The sequence below is a fragment of the Sipha flava genome, unplaced genomic scaffold, assembly GCF_003268045.1.
Source record: "Sipha flava isolate LNK unplaced genomic scaffold, YSA_version1 87_pilon_pilon, whole genome shotgun sequence".
NCBI classification, from domain to species: Eukaryota; Metazoa; Arthropoda; class Insecta; order Hemiptera; family Aphididae; genus Sipha; species Sipha flava.
Window position 1 is genome coordinate 925,289 of NW_020273629.1, and position 22,929 is coordinate 948,217.

At 26.0% G+C, this 22,929-nt stretch overlaps 2 protein-coding genes across 3 annotated transcripts; one reads left to right on the top strand and one right to left on the bottom strand.

The window, feature by feature from the left end:
* Nucleotides 1–13,435: 13,435 nt before the first annotated feature.
* Nucleotides 13,436–20,695, bottom strand: LOC112693476 (ATP-binding cassette sub-family B member 8, mitochondrial). Of its 2 annotated transcripts, none has more exons than XM_025568565.1 (14): nt 20,443–20,695; nt 19,498–19,771; nt 19,046–19,201; nt 18,842–18,987; nt 18,608–18,683; nt 18,368–18,508; nt 18,139–18,297; nt 17,656–17,859; nt 17,283–17,402; nt 17,112–17,215; nt 16,846–17,020; nt 16,604–16,782; nt 15,589–15,736; nt 13,436–13,685 (listed from the first exon to the last, which is right to left on the bottom strand). In XM_025568565.1, the coding sequence occupies exons 1-14, from the start codon at nt 20,610–20,612 to the stop codon at nt 13,596–13,598; spliced, it is 2,142 nt and encodes a 713-aa protein (XP_025424350.1). In that variant the 5' UTR covers nt 20,613–20,695; the 3' UTR covers nt 13,436–13,595. The 2 variants fall into 2 exon arrangements, with proteins under 2 accessions (XP_025424350.1, XP_025424351.1); XM_025568566.1 differs by lacking the exon at nt 20,443–20,695 and adding an exon at nt 20,263–20,411.
* Nucleotides 20,696–20,817: 122 nt separating this feature from the next.
* Nucleotides 20,818–22,902, top strand: LOC112693477 (cyclin-dependent kinases regulatory subunit-like). The gene is made up of 3 exons (XM_025568567.1): nt 20,818–21,116; nt 21,867–21,994; nt 22,787–22,902. Exons 1-3 carry the CDS (start codon nt 21,058–21,060, stop codon nt 22,834–22,836), a joined length of 237 nt encoding a protein of 78 aa, XP_025424352.1. The 5' UTR covers nt 20,818–21,057; the 3' UTR covers nt 22,837–22,902.
* The last annotated feature ends 27 nt before the right edge of the window (nt 22,903–22,929 follow it).

Sequence of the window (22,929 nt, forward strand, 5' to 3'; positions counted from 1 at the left end):
TAACCCCGATTCTCTTACTATGCCTAGCGAAATTATAGAAACTACTGGGAAATCCTGCAATAGCTGTTATTCGAGAAATAAAAACAAAATCGACTGTTACACATGTCAAAGATGATGACTGATTCCTGATGCCACCAAAATCTGTGAAACGCATGCAGTAGTTATAAGTGGGCGGTATACAGGAGGAATAGATTCTTTCGATTCCGAGGGGAGCAACAACGATGGAACTATTAGTCTCATGTAGGTTATATATTCACTTATTGATTCCCTTTTATAAAAATCATCTCTTATTATTGTTACGGTAAAAAAGTTAAAAAATTTCGCGAACAGAATTGTCAGCGCAAATAAAACATCTGCGCTGACCTATGGATTGGCTACGAATGTGCCGCGATTAACAGCAGCAAAAATAATGACGATTAAGAGATTATGCCAGTTTTAAACGAAGCTACCTACCACTAATTTGTCACGTTTAAATCTATAACAAAACGCGTGCGCAATAATATGAAACGATTGATTTTTATAATTTATCGAGAAAATGTTGCAATTTATGCAATAGCTTTATAATAATATTATCTAGAGAACCGTATTTTGTTTTACGAGGATATTATACGACTGTTGGCTTTAAACGATACCTTTTTCTGGAATTATACTATTCAATTTTTTTTTTTTTAGTTCAGTTTTTAGTAAATCAATAAAAATAAAAACAGTATGATAATAGCAGTTATATACACTAATGTTATAATAACGCGGCATTTTTTTTATTAAAATTATTCTATAATTGTTACGTACGTATAATTGCGCATATACAATATTATAGTCATGAATTTCATTAAATATTTCTGTGGACAGAGGAAGTTTTTTATTCTCACAAATTCTATGTAACATATATAATTCAAGTTATTAATCGTCTAACCCCACTCATAGGGCCACTTTATCCTACATGCATGTGTGTTATCAACAGTTACTTCATATGTTTGATAATATATTGCCAAAAACCACTTGTTGGAAGAGGATCTAAGTTAATTTGAAATTAAATTAATTCTGTATAAAATTATAAACCATATTCAATAATGTCTATAACCATATTAATCAAAAACATGGTTTTTCAAATGCAGAGCGTCTCACACGTGAGTTTTATTCTTTCCAAATTTTTTTTTTTTTTTTTCTTAATAATATTTACAATCATCAGTAATAACTAAAAAAGTGTTGTATAAATATTAATAAGCTATAATATTTATATAATATTTTTTTTTTCACTAGAACAGAATATTTTTAATAGTTTCAAGAAAACACCGATAAACAATACTTATTGTAGCCTTGATTAAGCTATGCAGATGCAATATAATTTATATTCATTTAAAAAATATCAGAAAATCCCCATTTTTACATTTCATTTTATTTTTGTGTGTTAATTCCATGGCCACAGAAATGCGAATATAATACAGTTACGCACAACATGTTTATTTATTGACACAATACGTAAGCATTTTTCACAAATGTGGGACACCCAAACGGGAGAAAACGTTGGAATGAAATATTATAAAACGTAACATTTACATCGGCAGATCCACTGGCGGTCGAAGACTCAAGTAATTAATATAATACCTAACCTATATGATATACGAGGTATAGCGTAAAATTACATCGAATATTATTTATTTTTTTTTTAAATATACAATCCATTTAAGTTTCAAATTTCAACAGCTACTAGTTTTTATATTATGGAATGAATAATCATTGTTTCGACTTACCGTTTCGCGTGAGAAAGAATGAGCGTCGTTGGAACTTTCAGTTAATGCCATAATCAGATTAATACAATGGGTATTACACGAATGAGTTTAGATAGTAGCAGTCATGGCTTATTAGAATTTTTGAGTTGAAACTTTACTGCTTCGTTTTCGAGGAGAATATTTAATTATATATTCGTATAACGATAACGTGTCGTAAAAAACGTTTGGGATAACGGCAAAAATTATATACAAAATTTCTAAGACGAAAACATTTGTATTTTGTTATTATCTGAGGCTCTTAGTGGTCCACGAGTTCTACGAATTAGATTTCAAGGAATTTTGTAGGTACAATATAAGTTAATTGTACAATTTCTAAAATGTTATTATTATTTAGTAATGGGCTTCAGACATGGTTTCAATATTTATTATTTAATATGAGAACAATCATTTTAGAGGTTTTAAATCATGGTCACCGTTTTAATTTGAATATGAAAGATATTTCGACTGAAAACCAATTTTTCTCGAATTTATAATTTATATCTATTGTAACACGTTGTATTCATTAACATATATTATGATAAAATATTATTATATTACTTAAATTATTGTCAAAATGCATATTTTGTAAGTTTACGGAATATATTAATTACACAATGCTTTATATTATTAAAAATTATCAAAAATATCGATTTCGACGCTTTTTCGTAAAAATGTTTACTCTAATACTCTGGATGTAGTAGGATTTCATCAAAAAAATTTGTTGAAAAGTAATGCATACAAACATCATGAATTCAAAGCTCCAAATATATTGATATGAAGTGATTCAGCAGCGCCTACTTCGGTTATTAATGCCCGACAAAATAATTAAACATTTACAAATTGAAACATGGGAGTAACAAGGTGTGTTAAAATCTAAGTTATAATTCTGTATAACATAGGCTATTAAATATACATAGAAGATTTCATAATATGGAATTTTAAAAATTTTTATACATAACAAGGAGAAAATGTCTTCTGTCTTGTATCATAAATATTTGTAGTAAGATAAAAATAATATTTATTACTTTAAACTTAAAAGCTTAGTATAATATTAGTTAATAATAATAAATTATTATTATTAAAAATATTTATCAATATAGGATTTTAAAAATGGATATTCCTGGAAAAACTTCTTTCTATATCACATAACACAAAAAGCGCATAGTTTTAGGATTTATACATTTTTAGCGCATGATTTAGGCGAATATACTGGTATTAAAAAAGATACTCGTATAATAAAAATTAAAATTAATTTTCTGAATCTAAATAAAATTAAACAAACCTAATACTACGTATGAGATTTTTTTTCTCCTAGAAGTATACAAATTTGAAAAAATTTATAATATTGTTTTTTAGAACTTGAATGATATACAAATGACCTATTTTTAAATCAAATGATACATCAAAAACTGAGAGCATTAAAAATGCATCATTTTTTTTTCATCTTAAAATGTAACCTAATTAACAAACTCTAAATTAACCAACATAATTATTATATTTTAAATACAAAAAAAAAAGTATATTGTAAATTATTATAAATTAAAAAATCATTATAAAAAGTATGTATTGTATCTGTAAAAACGTCGGAAATAAAAAATCTTTAAAAGTCTCATAATATTTTCAACATCTAATGCATGCATAAATTAAGTTTTTAATTATAATATTTATAATATATCATGAACCGTCAACTACGGAAAAAATAATAGTTTCATAATTGGAATATTTTTTAGACAAATCGACAAAAAACGTAATTTCTACCAACCTTCGAACAAACGTGTTTGGTTTTGAATTGTGATATCTATGCAGTGTATTACACGGTACGATTTAGTACCATTTATTTGTACCATATAAAAGCCGGAACTACATAATTATAGTAATTACTATTCGGTTGAACCCTGAAAACGTATTAACCAAATAGTTATCATTGTGATTTGTGAGCCCTTTGAATTTATGATGATCGATACACAATAGGTGGAACTAGAACGTAGTTCGGCCATTGTTCAAGAATAATTACACGAATATTGGGTAAGATAATGTTTTACACGTCTCGTAATGTCAAAATTATAATTTATGCATGACTTTATACGTGAAATAAATAACACATTGAAATTAGCGACAAATAGGTATACTCGTAATTCGTATTATGTGCCTGCGCGACCAAAGACTAAAGTTGTAGTCACAGAAGTAATATTGGTACTTTCGTGATAAAGTTGTAACGTAATGCTAAGTTTACAATTGATAATTATATGTACTTATGCAATATTGCATACGTATTGTAATAAGTAATAATTATTTACGACAGAGCAGATATACCGAATGTTCTTTTGAATTTATGTTCACTGTTATATTTTTTATAAATCTTATAATACCAGCATTAATATGTATTTAAATTATTGATAATTTAATTGTCTTTGTTATAATTTATATATAACTTATTATACGTATTCGTGATATTACATATTCATGATATATCATTCGTATGCAAACTTATAAAATCCTATTTTATAAACATATATACTGTTCTCAATTATTAATAGTTTTTGAATTGTTTAATAAGTATTCGTAATAAATTATCCTCACCCGATATTTTCGTATTAAATGTTTAAATATACTCATTTAGTATAAAAAACTGTATATTACAATTCATTTATTTAATATTTCTACTAGCATTTATTCGTAATATACGTATTTAGGTCAACAGTTGTAAATAAAAAGAAAATATAGTGAATACGTTCAAATTAAAAAAATTAGTCTAATTAAGAATTCATTCAAGTTAATTAATGAAGTTAATTTTTAACTGTGCTAACTTTTAAGGATAGGTTTTTAATAGAAAAGAGTAATCGTAAAAAAGGAACTGAGTAAGGAATACGGTTTATTTAAAATACGTAGTTATAAAGTTCCAATAATTCTAATAAATTCTAATAATACTGTATCAAGTTGAATGTGGCCAATATCATATTAATTAACTTCAATAGTATCAAGAGAACCGAAAGGTAATTATAAAATCAGAAGTATTGTACAGGAAAAATATAGTGATCAAGACGATGGTGAATAAAATAAATCATGATTTGACGATCAACAGCATGAAAGTTAAAATTAAAGACAGTTAGAGGTATGCGATGAGATGGCTCTGTTCCAGTGGGCAAAGTTGGCGGATAAGTGATGACCATATAAGAAAAGCCAAGAAAAGTCTTCTTCTGGGTATTGTGGCCAGATGGATATTTTTCTAAGAGAGAAGGTTTGGCAAACAACGTACAAGGTGATTGGATATTTCATTGCTCGCAATGTAATATATTAACGTAGATTTTGACCCAAAGAAATTAAACTGTTTTTTTGAGAACTGAAGTTGATAGACTGTCGCTTTAATAGAAAAATTAACAATATTAGGTACATAAATAGTATTTTTTTCTAAAGGACAATATTTAACTTGGTATAAAATTAAACATTTTTAATGAGTATAATGTTCAAGAATTTAAAGATATCAAAAAAAAAAACAATTTGAAGTATAATTATCAGGCCAATGGCATTATTTTACTCGTAAACAGTTTAACTTTGAACGAAAATAAAATAGGAATGTGATACAAACAACGATTATGGTGTGATATGTAGAATAATTTTGTCAAATATTATGGCAAGAGATAGGCAATATACTAAACCATTGACTAATTTAAAGATATAAACTTATCTCAAACTTTTTTCGTATGCGTAACAAAGAAAGTATTCCCAAATGTGGAATAATGGCATTTTGATTATCTGATTTTAAATTCTGGACGAGTAGTTTTTTCCCTTATTTTTCAGATGATAAAATTTAAAAAAGTTTTATTTTGCATCAAACTGAAAATTGGTTAAGAAAGGTTATTTTTATCTATTAATGGTAAAGAGAGATAACTTATTTTTAATTAAAATGTGTGATTTCTAATTATATATTCAGAACAAAACGAAGAATGCATTGGTTTTACCATGATGTGTATGTGTGTATGGGTTTTTTTATTTGTGTAAATTATTTTAAACAAAAAAAAAAATACTCCGATCATCATTCAAAAAATAATTAAAAAGTAAGTTGGTCATTTTTTTAAGTTTATAAGATCAATATAGCAATTTTATTTACCTGGCTCAAGAGTATAACCCTATAATTTTTTTTTAATTTTTTATTTGTCTACATAATATTTTACATGAAATACTATAGCTCTCATTTAAATAATTTACCTTAGTTAAATACCTATCTTGACCTCTAAATCATAAAACTCACCCCATTAAAATAAAAATGAAAAATTATTAGTTCAATATTGTCGTCAAAAATTCATATTATTTATTCAAATACTGTGTAGGTATTAACAACAAATTGCATTATAATATGCATTTAAGGAATTTGATTTTTATTATCATTAAAACTATACATAAGCCTATGACCACAACTGGAAACAACAAATAATATGATCAATTTTCTTAAACAAAAAGGCTTATATAAATTAATTTAATTTGATTTAATTCTATAAATAAGAACACTAATTAATAAATTGGATAAAATCTATTGAAAAACGCTTTATTATCATAATTATTAGCTAATAACCATTGTAGTTGAAACTTAAGGATCAATAAATAAAAAAAAAAAAAATTATTATACATACTATTATTATTGTTTTTATTATTTAATTACATAGGTAACAAGGTAACATTAAAAAATTTTCCTTGTTTTTTTATTAAATAGGTATTATTTTTAATATTTAACAAAATGTACTACCACTGACTTTTTTTTAAGGTTTTAACCTCTATTTAATCTATTATACTAATATACCTAATAATATAATTTTCAAAGTGACTATTATCAATACAACACATAATTGTTAAGTATGTTATTCAAGTCATTCATGTTATTCAAGTTTATAAAATGTATTATCGAATTATAAAGATAGTGTAACATTTATTAAATTATGAAATAAATATAAAGTTTAAGTGATGAGAGAAAGGATTAATTATTCATATTTATTACCTACCTACTATTAATGTGAACAGTATGGTGACAGACAGATACATTTTGAACTATCAAATATCATTAATAGGTGATTGCCGAGCATAAAATAATTACATCGCCACTATTAAAAGGAAAGTACCCAATCTAGATATATTTTTAATATGCATTGGACGGTTAACGAATACTATTTGTAACATTCATGATCAGCCAACTGTCAACCTTAATCAATTATACAATTATACTTGAGTCATAATTTTTATTTGAGACAATTAATACTTAAAGAACCAAGAAAAACTATATCTTCATTTCTGAGATGTATTTAACTCAATAAGATACTTTTTTTTTTATCTAATTTAGTTAAACTATTCAACAATTAATGAAATTCATAATTAAAAATTGTTTATTAAAAATACATTAACACAGAATAAATATAAATGAGTTTAAAAAAATGTTTGAATTATTTTTTATAAAATGAAATTGTATTTATAAACAAACATGGCTAAATATTTAAGTGAGAAGAGCTTGGGGTATATTATTTTTTTAATGTTACCATCTGTGTCGGCAATCAGTCATTACCGGAAATAATTAGTTATAACTGATAATGGCTGATAAGGTCAGGCAATGTTGACACTATCTAGACCAGAGATTCCCAAACTGTGGGTCATGACCCAAAAGTGGGTCGTGAATATATTTTTAGTGGGTCGCGTTATATTTTTCATGTGTTTCTATTACTTATGGTTGATGTTTAATTATTTAGTTAGTTTTATTATTAACTGTTATCTGCGTTTGTGACAATTACAAATTTACAGCGACCAATAGACATAATAATAGTTCTTTATATGCCTATGCTCGACTGTGTCAACACAACGCAATCAGATTAATGATCATTGAAAATATAGCAATATATTTGAAATAAATTAATACCTGTATGATGTTCAAATAAATTGATTATTTTTAGTAATAAACGGTACATTGAATACGATATATGCACACAGTTTAAATCTTACTATTTTTCAAATAACCAATAAATTCGTTTTTTTTTTTTTTTGTGCTTTTGTACAGTTACTACGGACAAATGGTTAAATAAAAAGTCAATAACTCAAAGTTCTACGAACACTGAAGAAACAGAGATAATATCTGAGTCAACGGTTAAAAAAAAGAAAATTAATTGATGATGATCTTACAACAAATTCTTTACAATCAAAATAAAAAAGTGGATATCAATGCAGTTATGAAAAATAGGAAACAATTACATCCTTCACATTAAAATGATATGTTTACTAATTAAATTACATAGTATAAACTTTTTTTTATAAATATAATACCTACTTTTCTTCAATTTAAAATGAGTTTGGGAACCTTTGATCTAGACATTATTGGAAATGGCTAAGATTAACAGTCAAAGTTGACTATAACTAATTTCTTATGTTTATTAAAAGTGAAAAATCAATACAGTTAAAATTTTTATTTAATATAAGAGGGTAAACTATTATGAAATTTCGAATTACTTACATAGTTTTTTTGCTGCTCGAAAAGCACATCGATTGTTTTTACATTTTGTTTTACAATAACATCTCTGATAACCTTGACTCGCAGCAATACTTTTATGCCCGGCAGCCTCCCAAAGAGTTACGTAATTTTCTTTTACTGACAGTATTGTACTTTTAAAGCCAAGAACATTTTTCTCACAAGGAATTATTTTTGTTCTTGTATACTTATTATATTTCAGAAAACCATATTATGTAACTACAATTTTTAATCAGTTAATAAAAAAAACATAAAATATATATAAAAATCTCATGTCACAGTGTTTGTCTCTTCTTGTTTTAACTCTTCCAAAACGGCTTAACCGATTTTAACGAAATTTTTATGTACATTTGGTAGGTCTATGTTTTATCTATTTTTTATACTCCTAAGTGCTATTGTTTAATAAATCGTAGTTTAATTTAATAATTTTTGACCCGGTCGATAACTGCGCAATTGAAAATTACTTATTAAATAATATTACCTATTAAAAAACTATTAATTTTATTTTTGATATTAAATGACGGGTATTGCATAAATATTAAACAACAATATTCCGCAACAGGTGCCAAAACTAACAAGAACTTTAGTTATTATATGCATTAAACTATTACAGTTTACAACACAAAATAATAAAAAAGATTTGACTTTTATTTTTCTGAACCGACAAATGGACAAACAAAATAGTCATTACCGTAGTTTTACTAGTCGAAATAACTGACCTAAATGAACTCTTTTATAATTAAAGTTACGGTTACGATTTTTCATTTTTGAAAATAAAGGTTCCGGTTTCAGTTAGGGTTCCTAAATTTTAAAGATTAATCGGTTCCAGTACCAGTTATTTTCGGTTACGGTTCTTATCCTTGGTCTGTGGCTTAGATTTAAGCACATCATGTTTTTCACAAGGACAATTATACGTGGCGTGCTCTCGAACCATCCAGTTTATTTGTGTTGGCTAAATTTGTGTTGGGATCAGTGGCGTAGCCACGGAGGAGTTTGGGTGTTGTAACCTCCCCATTAGTTTTTATTTAATATTTTTTTTAATTATTCAATTCCCTGTATGCACGGCGTCATTGATAATTGACCGTTGTAGACAACCGATGGTGACCAATTATAGAACAATAAATTACTCATTTTGTGTTATTCCTCCGTGGCTGATAACGATGCGTACACATACGGTGCGTTCTTATTTGAAAAATGATACGTAACAATATAATAATGTGTACAAAACATCATATTGATTATCAGACTGTCGATATTCCATGTGATCAATTTATTATGTATGTAAACGGTTTTTTCTCTCATCATAAATTTGTATTTTTTTTAATACCTCAAAAAAAATAATATTTTATCCGAATCAATAGGACGTGTATGTTCTTTTTCAACCCATAACCGTTTAAAACTGTTATGACCAACAAGATGGGTAGACCGATGTGAATCAATAATTATTTTCCTCCTTGATACAATAGTTAATAGTTTATCAGAAGTTTGTACTTGGCTTGATGAGGATGCTTCATCAGGAGTATACCAATTGGTGTGTGTTATAAGAAAACCAGAATTTACACTAGCAACTTATATACTGGGATTGAGTTTGAGTTTACCATTAAGTAAGTTTCTTCAGACAAAGAATATAGATCTGGTTGAAGCTATTCAAACCGCTGATGACGTAGTAAATATAATTAAACAACTAAGATTAAATGATAAAAGTGAATTTAAAATGATATTTAATAATGTAAAATCTAAATGTGATGCCTTTAACATTGAAATATCTATTGCTCGTACAACTAATAAGTAAAAAAAAAAACAGATACATTATCCAAGTTGATTTACCTGCAGATTATTACAAAATATCTTTATTCGTACTATTTATAGATCATTTTTTAAATCAATTAAATGATCGATTTTTATCTTTAAGATCTATAACTGAAAATTTTAATATTATTTCACTATCATCCAATAGTACACAATATGAAGAAAAAATTAAGCAGCTAGTTGAAATGTATCAAGGCGATTTAGATAGCAGTGTGTTAGCAGCTATGAGTAAAAGTAAAATTTGGCAATAAAAATTTATAAGAACTAAAGATTTACCAAAAAATGCTATCGACGTTCTTCAAAAATGTAACATATCAATATTTCCTTCTACTTTCAAACTTTTACAGATTTTAGCAACTCTCCCAGTTACAACTGCTAACAGTGAACAATCTTTTTCAACATTAAAAAGATTGAAAATATATTTACGAAACACTACAATGAAAATAGGTTGAATGGTTTGGCAATGATGAATATGTACAGTGATATAATGATAAACCTTTATGATGTAAGTACTAAATAAATTAGCGACCAAAACAAGAAAACTACGGTTGATGTAAATTTTAATGTAATTAAAATATTGTTCGACTTTAAATGCTTTAGATAAAGCACAAAAAAATTTAAAATAATATGTTTTATGTATACCTACCTATTGTATAGATCTAAACCATAACCCCCCCCCCCCATTGAAAAATCTTGGCTTTGCTACTAGATGGGATTACAACAAATATTGTACACTTTGTTGCATTAAGGGATTGATCAATATTGTTTTTTACTAATAGTCATAATTATTGATATATATAATTTTAATGGATCAATTTTAATAAATTATTAAAAAAATAAATGTTTGATGTTTTTCATTTTTATATTTCATCGCCGTTCACAGCATTCCACACCTTTTCCACTTTTATACCACATCTTAACACACCTATATTAAATTAGTTATTTTTTTCTAGCAAAATATTCTCTAAAAATAATTTATATGACAAAACAACGTTTGTTGGGTCAGCTAATATATATACATATATTATCTCATATATAATTTAGTTAGGTTATATTCACATAATTATAATTTATACAAATTTTTTTGAACATCTGTAACAACAGCCAACACATTCTCTAACCCAATGATTCCCAACCTTTTTCGTTCTATGCCCCCTGGTAAATTATAAAAAATCTCCCTCCTCAACACTATTAAATTAAAGTTTAGGCGATTTTTAGTCATGCGAATCAAATTGAAAATATAGAGATTTTAATTTTAAACATTGTAAATGTAAAACAAAATTAATTTTTTTTTTTTTTTGTTATTTTATCATCACTATATTCCCCCGAGCCAACTCCTTTAAATTCTCCCCGATTGTAAACCATTGCTCTAGCTCTATCAACAATAATTGGTATTCGTATCCACATTAATGTTTTCAAGTTTGCTATTCGATGTTTTTGTCATTCTCATTTTAGATTTTTTTACTTCTTCTAGCCGTTCATAATACTCCTTGATATTAAAAAAAAAAATTATTATCCATACATTTTTTTAATCAATAAAGAATCAATATTTTTATTAAATTGTTCACGAATGTTGGCTAAATCTATTATTATTAAAAATACGATTTTATGATTTACAAATACACGACACGTATACACACAACGGACAAAAACCATTAACCAAGAACGTTCGAATGAAAGTGTGTAATACAACTGAATTGAAATATTTAGTGCAACAACTAGAAAGTTTTTTTTTTTTTTTGAAAATTGATTTGTATTAGAGATTATACAACCAGTCTGCACCATCAATACTGACAACACCTAGTAGTTACCTACATTGCCTGAATTGCCAAAACTTACAGTAACACACTCGTATATACAGCAATTCTAGGAGCTTATCTACACTAACAACTAAAAATTGAATTGATTTTTTTTTTTTTTATATTTATACCAAAATAAAAGTTATCAACCATTTGAGCAATAAATCATTGATTTAAAATTGCTTGCAATTGTAAAAATAAACCTTGAAGATACATCCATGATACCACAGATAATAAAAATTTTAATTTTAAATAAAAATAAATTATTAGATTATAAAAATATATTATAAACATTTGCCCAACAGAATAAATATTCATAGGTATCATTTTTTCATTTTCAATAAATTGTGTATTTTTAATGATATAATTTGTTCCATTATTATTATAATTGAAGGGTTTGCTACAATAAACAAGTACCTTTATATTTAGGAATTTTTCAGGAGACATAAGAAATTGAATAACATATATGTACTTCTATGATATAACTAATTTAAAGTACCAGATATTTCTGATTGTAGCATCAAAATAAAAGTTATTTTTGTTATTTTTATTTTGTTGAAAAATTTTCCAAAAAATTATACAAAACTTTAAAATATTACAATTATGAAAAAAAGTTATATACTTTGTACATCAGAATGCAAAAGAACATTCTAATCTTGTAATAGTACAGTAAATGTAGCTTAAGATGCTTTTCAAGGAACCAGCTCTTAAGTAGGTAAGTATATCATATGAAAATTTAAAAATATCTACTTGATTAAAATGTAGAATTTATTAGTTAATTATTATTATTTTTACTATTGAACATAATTGTTTTTCAAGTAGTCTATGTTTAATCAAAAAAGTTATACTGCTATCACATTTAAAAATAAATATTTTCTTTATCGAAATATATAATTTTTAAATTGATTATATTATTTTATAGTTTTTACATGGTTGTTGCACTGAACCCTTCAATAATTATATTAAAACCTAACCTTTTCACAGCCACCTTAATATCTCTATATTGCAGGGGTGGCGAACCTTTTTTGGTTCAAGTGCCAAATTTTTCCAATTGAGGATTTAAAAATTGTTCATGTGTCCAAAGAAAATAATATTTTCTAAGAATAAGAATAAAATTACAGATTTATTACATTTTAGTTAACTTAGTGAAACAAAAGCACTAATTGTTTCATTGGTCAAAACGTTTCTTTCCTTCTATTTAATTAATTTCGTTATGGCTTTCACAAACATAAGTTGACAGAAAATATGAAAGCATAAGGAATATTGTCATTTTTAAAATACATATATACATATAATTTATTTCTTTGAATTTCTTATAACCACCATTTTATAAATAGTACATATTTTTTTTTTTTTTTGTACAATTTTTAATAATTTCCATTTTTTGCCCATGCCTTTACAATTTTACCACCTACTATATTGTTTTTAATTATGTTTAAAATATATTTTTAGTTTAACTAATAAAATGGTAAGAGAAAACTATGTTTTAAATGTCATTTAAAACAAAATTATATTTTAATAATTTAAAGTTTTAAACAACAACAAATTTTAACAACATATAAATATAAACATAGACATATAAAATTAATTTTAATTTTTATCTACATATTAATTATCAGTACATAACATTATACTTTGATAGTTATTTCAACTAAAAAATCTCAGAGGGTCTCTTTTTCAGTTAAGTTTTTATCGTGTATTTTAGGTAACATACACAACTTATGCAGCTTTTGCTTTGTCCGATGCTTGTTGATTCATTAGATTCCAGTATAATCCTTTCTTTTTCAACAAACTGTTATGATCGCCAATCTAAAAATAAAAATGCATAAAGAAAATTATATTAAAATATTATCAGACAGAAAATAAATAATATTTTCTATAGACTCTATGCAAGATTGTAGATAGTCGAATTACATATGAAATTCATACAATACTGAGAAATGACAAAATTATACATTTCTAAATTTAAAAACTCTTCAGTGATTTTATACCTAAATATATATATATATATATATATATATATATATATATATATTTGTATTTAAAACAATTTTTACTCAAAAATTGGATATCCAATTACAACTATAAATAATTTTCACTACCATAGCCTCCACAGAATTTATACAGAATTTTGATGACCGAGTATAATTTTTAAAAACACCAAATAAAAAATTATAAAACTAGGTCTTATGTTGTTATTTTGGAATTTATCTTAAATAAATATGTAAGTGATTAATAAGGTAAGATTATGAAAAATTTTACAGTTGAAACTCACAAAATTGAATTTTTTTTCAATCTTTAGTTTTATAATTTATACAATTATTTCTTAGCTATTAATATATTTTAATGGATATATAAAGTAATTCAATATTATTTAGTATTTTTAATTTATTTTAATTTTTGTAGTTAAAGGTCATTATTGATAATCATCCATAAGAAAAAAAATCATAGCTCTATTTTTTCTTTCAAATTTATAATCTTATAATTTAGCATTCATACATGAAATCTATTATTAATGTATACAGATGTTTTAAAATTCAAAAGTATTAAAATGATAAAAAAAAATTATTATTTAGAGTAGTATTCACAGGGGTTTTCTGTTTATAAAAGTTCACTGTGAATAGTATACTAATTGTGTTGTGTGTAAGGCTAGAGTTGTAAAGCACAACATACAAAAAAAAAAAAAAAACCATACACTTATTTGGTAAAAGCAAAAACAAATATGAACAAAAATAAACTTTACTAGGTAAGTAACTACCACTTACATACTTTACTATTAACTAGGTGTAAAATTAAATTAAAAAAACTCTACATTCACTGAAGTGATTGGTACATACATTCTACAAGCTTTTTTTGTTCAAATAAAACCTATATAATCAATATTTAAAGAAACATCACACAAATGTTATTAATGTCTTGTAATTGTTTTAGCCCTTATTTTTTAAATGAACATCTTTAATAAATAAAATTTAACTCAAATTTTTGAAAGTTGAAATAGTCAAAATTATAGACTGACTGTTGGTAGATAACTATCGACGTTAACATTACGATTAACTGAACATTTATTGCATTCAATAATCAAACCAATAAATGAAAATAAAAATTAGATGATAATGATAGTAGACTGTACTCTGTGTTTGATATAGATGGAGAAATGTATCTACTGTTATACATAATTAAGAAATGTATTTTTACATTTTTTATTAATTAAACTTTTTTTTTTTATGATTATAGTACAATAAACATTTTAAAATACCATATCTGGAATAATTACAAAAAAACAATAAAAAAATATTACATATTAAAAAAAAATTGGTTTATCAGAATGAAATTATTATAATAATTATTATTAAACGAAATTATCTAGAAAAATTAGATTATCTTATGTATAAAAGATGCATATACTTTAAAACTCAAGCTTTAGTAGTGTGTATAAATACAAGTAATATAATTTAAATAGGAATTTTATAGTTAAATATCCTAGTCTTTTAAGATTCGACATTTCTCTAATGAATTGATTATGAGACGTCAAAGTTATATATTAAAAATTAATGTGTTGAATTAAGTAAATAATTTATAATTGTTAATAATAAACTTTTTATTTAATATTTTCTGAAGCAGTTATATAAATAAATCTTGAAGATCATTATATATAATTATAGTTAGATTTACATTCTACAAACATTTATAATTATTATACATAACTACTAACTTCAACAATTTCTCCTTTATCCAAAACTACAATAACATCTGCATTTTTTATGGTGCTCAATCTATGAGCAATTACTAAAACCGTTTTTCCATTTGATACAGATTCTAATGCTGACTGAACATGCATCTCAGACTCTGTATCTAGTGCACTATAAGGAAAATACAAACATTAATATTTTGTAACAAATAAAAATAGTTCAGTAATTTAACAGTTAATATTAGTTATTACCAGGGCTAGGATTTGTATGCAACAGCATGTTTTTTTTGCGACTTCTAATTATTGATTTTGTCAGTGATTTCCACAAATCATCTCATGGTGAGTTAAATGGTTATGTTTTTATTTTGCATATTTTTGTATATTTTGGATAAAATGCATAATATTGCATATATTGAATAAAATGAATATTATTGTATATTTTGATTATAAGAATGCGAAAAATTAATGTTTTACGGTAAATTTTGTAATTTATACTAATATTTAGTATTTAATTCTACCCCTGCTGATTAAAATATAAAATTTGGTTTTTTTATCAAACATAAATTTTATTTTTATAATAAAAGTTATAAAGCTATGAACAAAGTATCCTTGGTTTTACAAAAAAATAAAAGATTTAAAACTCTACAATCAATATATTAAATGGCGAATCGGATGAGGAAAATTTCAATTGTAACCTAACACCAGGTCGAATTTCTTTATTTAAATATCTGCTAACTACATCATGTGAAACTGAACGAAGCTTCAGTCAATACAAAGCCATATTACGATCCAATTGCCGATCATTCATTTTCGAAAATTTAAAAAAGTATGTGATCATAGAATGTAACACACATAATGAATGTGAATTATACATTTTATCTCAATTATATTATATTAAGACAAACAGCCAACCACTGATGTATTTCAATAAATATTTTCTTTTGTACCTTTATTTTTGTCTTTACCTTTTAAAAATGTAAATGCATATTTTACAATTTTTTTTTGCATACAAATTATAGCCCTGATTATTACATTGTACCTCGTTGCTTCATCTAATATAAGTATAGCAGGGTTTTTCAAAATAGCTCTTGCAATAGCAATTCTTTGTTTTTGTCCACCTGAAACTGTTACTCCTCGCTCACCAACTACTGTATTATAACCATTAGGAAAAGCAGTGATGAAAGAATCGGCATTAGCTATTTTTGCAGCTTCAACTACCTATATATTTCTTAAATTTATATTCAAACTTTTATCTATAATTTCAAAAAATAATTTTTATACCTCATTATCTGTTGCTTCTGGCTTTCCATAGCGTATGTTTTCTAAAATTGACATGGCAAATAGTACTGGTTCCTGGTTAATTAAACCAATTATTCGCTTACGTAGCCAAGTTTGATCAATATTCTTTAAATCTTCCCCACCAATTCTTATACTCCCTGAATTAACATCATAAAATCTAAAAAAAAATTAAAAATTGTTTAATAGTTGCAATGAAAAAAATGATAATCTCAGATAAAATATAATTTTTTTTTTATAACGTCACATACCTCATAAGAAGTGAAGCAATAGTAGATTTACCATTACCAGAGGATCCGACAACTGCAACAACTTTACCAGGAGGAAGAGTTAAATTGAAATCTTTCAATACAATCTGTTAATCAATTAAAACTATTTAGCTTATATTAAATATTTAAAAATATATGTCTCCATTTTTTTACTTGTTCTGGTCTGGTGGGATAAGCAAATGTGATATCTTTAAATTCAATTTCTGGTTTAAAAGAATGGAATGGAATCATAACTCCACCATTGAGAAGTGTTTTAGGTTTCTTGTTTATGTACTGAAAACAAATATAATTAACTAAGGTTTGATAAAACATTTAGTTAAAAAAAAAATAGTTTATAAACATTTAATATAAAAATATAAGTAAAAGATATCATCAGAATATTTTATTCTATTTTAACCATTATTTAATATAACTATTAATCAATTTTTTTTTGTTTTTTTTTTTTTTTTTAAGTTAAATGTATATATAAATATATAAATGGTGGAAAAATATGTACATTTCATTAAAAACTAAATTGACAATTTACTTCAAATATTCTCGATCCTGCAGCAATGCCTTTAACATAATGACCAAATAACAATGAAAATTGTCCTAATGAATGTTGAAGCATTTGGGTAACCATGAGGAAAGACATCAGTTGTCCAGGATCTAGACTACTGGTTGTCATTAACTGTCCACCGAGAAATATTGTCCCCAAAACAATACCATTAAGAAATACATTACTACCAGCCTGAAAAAAAAATTAGTAGTACATGAGTTTAAAACATTGACTTAATGATAGTCAAATGTATCAAAATTATCAACTAGTGTGACAAACTAATATATTGTAGTATAATAACTTTCTTGTGTTAGACACTTATTTTAAGAAAAAAAATTAATATTCCATATATTAACCAACAACAGGTAAATGTATACAGAGCAAATTCAATACATTTTTAAAAATGTACAAACAATGAACAGTGAATACCAGTATAATACAATTATGCATATTATAGTGATAAATACATACTTGAAATAATCCAATGCCATAGCCTAATTTCTTATGCAGTAGTCCATTGCTTTCAATTTCTGTATAAAATCGTTCACATTCTACAGATTCTGATGCAAATGCACGAACAGTTCTCATATTTCCAACTACTTCTTCTGCTATTATAGTTGCTTTTGTACCCTGAAAATAAATCCATTAAATTATAATATATTTATTATTAATACCATTAATATAATTTCTAAATAATTACTTGTTCTTGAGCTTCTTTGCTAAGTTTTCTTAAAATAGAACCGAAAAATGAGCCTATAACAATTATTGTTGGTAACACAATGGCTACAGCTGCAGTCATTTCTGGTGAAGTATTGTAAAGAGCATAAACACCGCCAATCAACTAAATTACAATATTAATTGATATCAACAAATCATAAGGTTAACATAACAAAAACCGTAAAAAGTTTTTAAGAATAAGACAAATTTCTAACCTACGTACTTGTGTAGCATTTTTAAGTCCTTGTACTATAACAAGTTTGAAAGAACTTTTAAATTCTTGTACATCTGTTGTTAATCTAAAAAAAATAATTATAAATAATTAATATTATAATGAATATTATATTTAAAGTATCATATAATGTATTTATTTACTGTGTATGTAAAATATTTAATAATATGAAATAATATAAAGTTAGTAGTTTTTTAAGTAATTATTTGAATTATTGTGATTTACCTTTGTAAAATATCTCCGGTACGAGTTTTATCAAAAAACTCTAAATCTTGTTGTAGTATAGATGAAAAAAGATTATACCTCATACGTATTGCTACATTTTCACCAACTTTTGAAAGCATACTTATACATATAAATGTAGATATACCCTAAGCAAATTACTGTAGGAGAAATATTTTAAATTTAAACACATTATTAAAATATTACCTGTGTCAAATAGAGCACCAACAGTTTAGATAATGGTTTGGTAAGTTTTTCAAAATCATATTGCACCCCATCTCGAGCAAATTGAAGTATAGTATTTATGACATGTTGTAAATTGATAGGAATGCTTAAATTGCACAAAGCAACAACAAATGCAGCCTGAAAATAAAAGTAATTAATACAAATGATAATCAAGTAAGATAATAAACACGAAAATACTTTTGTTCATTACATTTGTTCTGTATACATAAATATATGCATACGTATTATAATAGGAATGATAAAATATGGAACTATTTTTGAAAATAACAATTATTTTTAACATAAAACATCTATTTAAATGTTTTGGACTTTTATCAATACTAATTACAAAATCAATTAACATCTTTTTACATTATCATTCATCAGACAAAATAATATGTTACTATTATGAATCAAAATAATTATTTACTCACGGTAATAGCTGCTAGTAAATTTAATAAATCTGGTGACAAATAAGATAACAATTTATTCCAATCAAAATAATTATTTTCCGATGATTTTTCAAGTTCCTTGTGCGCACATTGGACTATATTACTTCCATTAAATAAATATCTATATCCAATATAACCTGTAGATCCAGCTAGCATCCATATTGGATTTAGTTTTTGTATATTAATCGATGGTATTTGAATAGGTTTTCTGTAGGATGTATGTTTGATAAAGGATGAGTAGATCCTAGTTGGTTGTCTACAACAATATATTGATATAATCAGATATAATATGGCAATTTTTTAAGTTACTATAGATACATTAACGGAACAAGTTAAGGCATGATTATACATTTTTCAGAGCACAGGTTAATTTCCCAAAAATATGCCAGATCAAACACAATATTTTCAATTTTATCAGTGAATATTAAAAACAATAATTGTACACCAATAATTTTGGTCCAACATACATCAAAATAATGCAACAGGACAGTATTCAATATCATAACATGATTCTATTTGTTAATTTAGAACTATACGAGAAAATAATAAAACAATAGAGCCATCTCTTAAGGCAGCAGTTCCCAAACTTTTACAACCACGGAACCCTTAGGAAATATTTTTTGTTTCGTGGAACCCCAACGTCTCTAACTCCAACTTGACCCCAATTTTTTCATTTATTTATTGTAAAACCTATACTCCAAAACAATGTTTTACAGATATTTCATGATTATTATTTACAACAATCACCATTCTCAATATTCATACACATCTTGCGGAACCCTCAGGTTCCGCGGAACACACATTGGGAATCGCTGTCTTGAGGGACACAGTTATCTGAAAACCGCAATGGAAATCAGAGTCTGCTTCTGTCTACAGCTGTAACAAGATATAATTCTTCTTTCAATAAGTAATCAACTTTGCACTCACCTGGTAACGAACGCACGTAATAGTGACGAATTGCACGGCACGGAACAAAAAAACCGTAACATTACAAAAATAAGTATATTAATGGAGACTGTGAAATAAACAAACCGAATCACTGGGGTATTCTGTTTTTCGAACAAACTATAACTTGCTTGTCTATTGCTAATCAGCATAAAATTATTACGTCCGACCGTTTGAACTTGACATTCGACACGTTTCCCGTCGAACTCGAACGTGTATAGATTTACTTTTCGAAACGCCGATAACATTATCAACATTTCACGCCGCCACCGCTGGAGCGATAACCAATACACGTGTTTCCACGCTATCAGTACACCGGCTGTTCCGGATATACCGTTTTGCCGCCAAAATATGTACGTTCGACCGTTGTGTACGGTCCTTAGACGTATGTTCAACGATAGTAATATCACAGATTACAATATTTAATAGTTAGTTAACTTTACTATACAATAAGGTTAACAACAGAGCATTGTTCGTATCATTATCTAATGGACAATGGTTGATTAGAAGAACGTCGGTCGGCGTAGAGGTACTTGTTAGTATCACATTTTCGCATCCCAAATGCCTTGAGCTTACTTCATTTGTCGAGGACCGAACATGCCGAGGGAAGACATTCAATATTCGTCGAAGTACGAAGACGGCGCATACATTTACAGGTGAGACGGTTGATGCTGCCCAGTGTCGCATGTCACGAGTTCGAACGAAGTCCGTGTCTTACGTCCATTAAGTAGTGCGAAGAATCAATACTGTTCATGTCGTTCGATTTTAATGCTTTACATCACTGAACAAGTGTAACGTAGGAGTTGAATCAAGATAATCTTGCATAGTATCATGATTTATTTATTCTATAGTTTTTTTTTTCTTTCATATGGCGACCATTCTGTTGTATCATGGTGCATTAGTTAATTACATTGATGTAGAACAGATATTAATGACTATAAATGTATGTTTATTTTATTCATCTGTTGCATTGGATCATATACTATTATAATTAAGTGTTAACAGCGTAAGAATTATCTCAAACAAAAAATAAATATAAAGGAATAGAAATAAGTAAATAATAATTAGAATATCCAAAATTATACTATTTATTGTCGCAGCATGAGAACTTCTCGATATATTTAATATCTAAACCTTTTAACATATAACAGCTATCATGTGAAAAGGACATATGATATTGCTGAATAATAAATATCGAGATTAAAAAACAATTTAGGTAACTTTTAATTTTAACTTATTTATTTTGTTCATAGTTTTTTTTATATCAATTTATCAAGTAAATTTAATTTGTTAATCTGTCTAGTCTTAGCATTCTTTATCTTGAGTAACACTTGATAATCAATGCCTGTTTCGGACCATAATTTCCTAGTATTGATTAATAATTGTTTGTTTTTAATTTATGATAGACATGTAATATTACCAGATGACATGGCCAAACTGGTACCAAAAACTCATTTAATGACAGAAACTGAATGGCGAAATCTTGGAATTCAAATGTCTTCTGGCTGGATGCATTACATGAGATATGATCCAGGTAAGTAAAATACGACGTATGTATAAATATGTATCTAAAGTTATTGTAAGTATAGGTAAAGAGGTTATCGTAGTAAAATAAATAAATATTGAATACTGAGTAATTATAATTTCTAAGTATGGGATTTAAATTATTTATATAACATATTCTAGATTATATGATTAAATAAACCTAAATAAAATTTGTAAATAGAATAGATTTTACACCATTTAAGTTTCATTATATACCTCTGAATCTGGAATATCAGGACACAGACGGATTTAAAGTCTAGTTTAAGGGGGGGGGGGTGAATAGAAATATTTATGAGTGGTATATAGATTACTATGAATACTTGACCGTTATTTAACCAATTTATTGAAAAATAAGTTCTACACTTAATACAAATAATTAACTAGGTATTTTTATTTAAGTACCTATAAAAATTCACTATTCAAATTACAATAATAATTTAACATTTCTTTATTTTTCATCTGCTAACCTATTATTGATTTCTTCTATGTTAACAATAATATATAAAAAATATTAAATAAATCTGTAAAAAAAAAAAATTAAAAAAAGTCCAAGGGGAAGGGGCAATCGCCACGTCACCCTCCCAAAGATCCGCCCCTGCGCTAGGGATTAAGTAGCTGTTTTTTAAATATACCATCACAGTTTTGAACAAGTTTTCAGTGCAGGATGTTTCATAATACCAGGGTTTCCGTCTTACCAAAGTTCCATCTTATCAAGGTTTTATTGTATTTGTATTTGATACCTACTAAAAATAATGTATTTCAATTTTTTTTTTTTTTTCAGAACCACATATAATACCATTTAGACGAGCTAAAAAGATGATGACAATGTGATAATAATATAATGTTTTTAACTCTAGAATAATAAGATAACATAAACTTTAAAAACTATATTTGAAATATTATGTATAATTGGTATATTTTTAT